The sequence below is a fragment of the Wasmannia auropunctata genome, unplaced genomic scaffold (genome assembly GCF_000956235.1).
Source record: "Wasmannia auropunctata unplaced genomic scaffold, wasmannia.A_1.0 LD336053.1, whole genome shotgun sequence".
NCBI classification, from domain to species: Eukaryota; Metazoa; Arthropoda; class Insecta; order Hymenoptera; family Formicidae; genus Wasmannia; species Wasmannia auropunctata.
In genome coordinates this window covers 5,397,941-5,398,418 of record NW_012026837.1, presented here as the reverse complement: position 1 = coordinate 5,398,418, position 478 = coordinate 5,397,941, and the positions used below count along the sequence as shown (strand labels likewise).

General features: G+C 45.6%; 1 protein-coding gene across 1 annotated transcript in view; it reads left to right on the top strand.

The window, feature by feature from the left end:
• LOC105451241 overlaps positions 1-478 on the top strand; it is a 3,553-nt gene extending 3,075 nt beyond the window's left edge. The window contains exon 6 of the mRNA XM_011691581.1: positions 1-478. This exon is cut by the window's left edge and continues 32 nt beyond it. Within this exon, the coding sequence (XP_011689883.1) occupies positions 1-180 (180 nt within the window). The 3' untranslated portion in view covers positions 181-478.

Genomic DNA, 478 nt, shown 5'->3' with positions numbered 1-478 from the left:
CAGAGAGGAACCCTTCGTCCGCGCGTGAGCTCCCCGACGAGAATCGAGCATCCGAACTTACCCCCGTTGAACCTCCATCCGCACAAGCGCGCGTCTCGCAAAGGTTCCGGCACGCAGCACACCTCGGACACGCTGCTGAGGAGCAGCATCACGTCGTCCACTTACATACCTACCATATAAAGCGTAACCCCCCTTTTCGTCACCCCCTTTTCTCCGCCGACAAGCCCGAGTTATGCCTATACATGCACCTTTTACATCCTCGTTAATATCATCGTTATACTCTAGTCATTGTAGGCACACACGCTGACCGCCAAGTAAAAAAAAAAAAACGATATAATCGTGAGACGTAATTCTTTTTTATCGATTGATATGACTTGTGATTGTGATTGTGTAGAACGATAGGTTGTAGACTTAATAGAGCAAATAATATATACGTTACATTTGCATCTTACGAAATAAAACAATGCATATAGCAAAA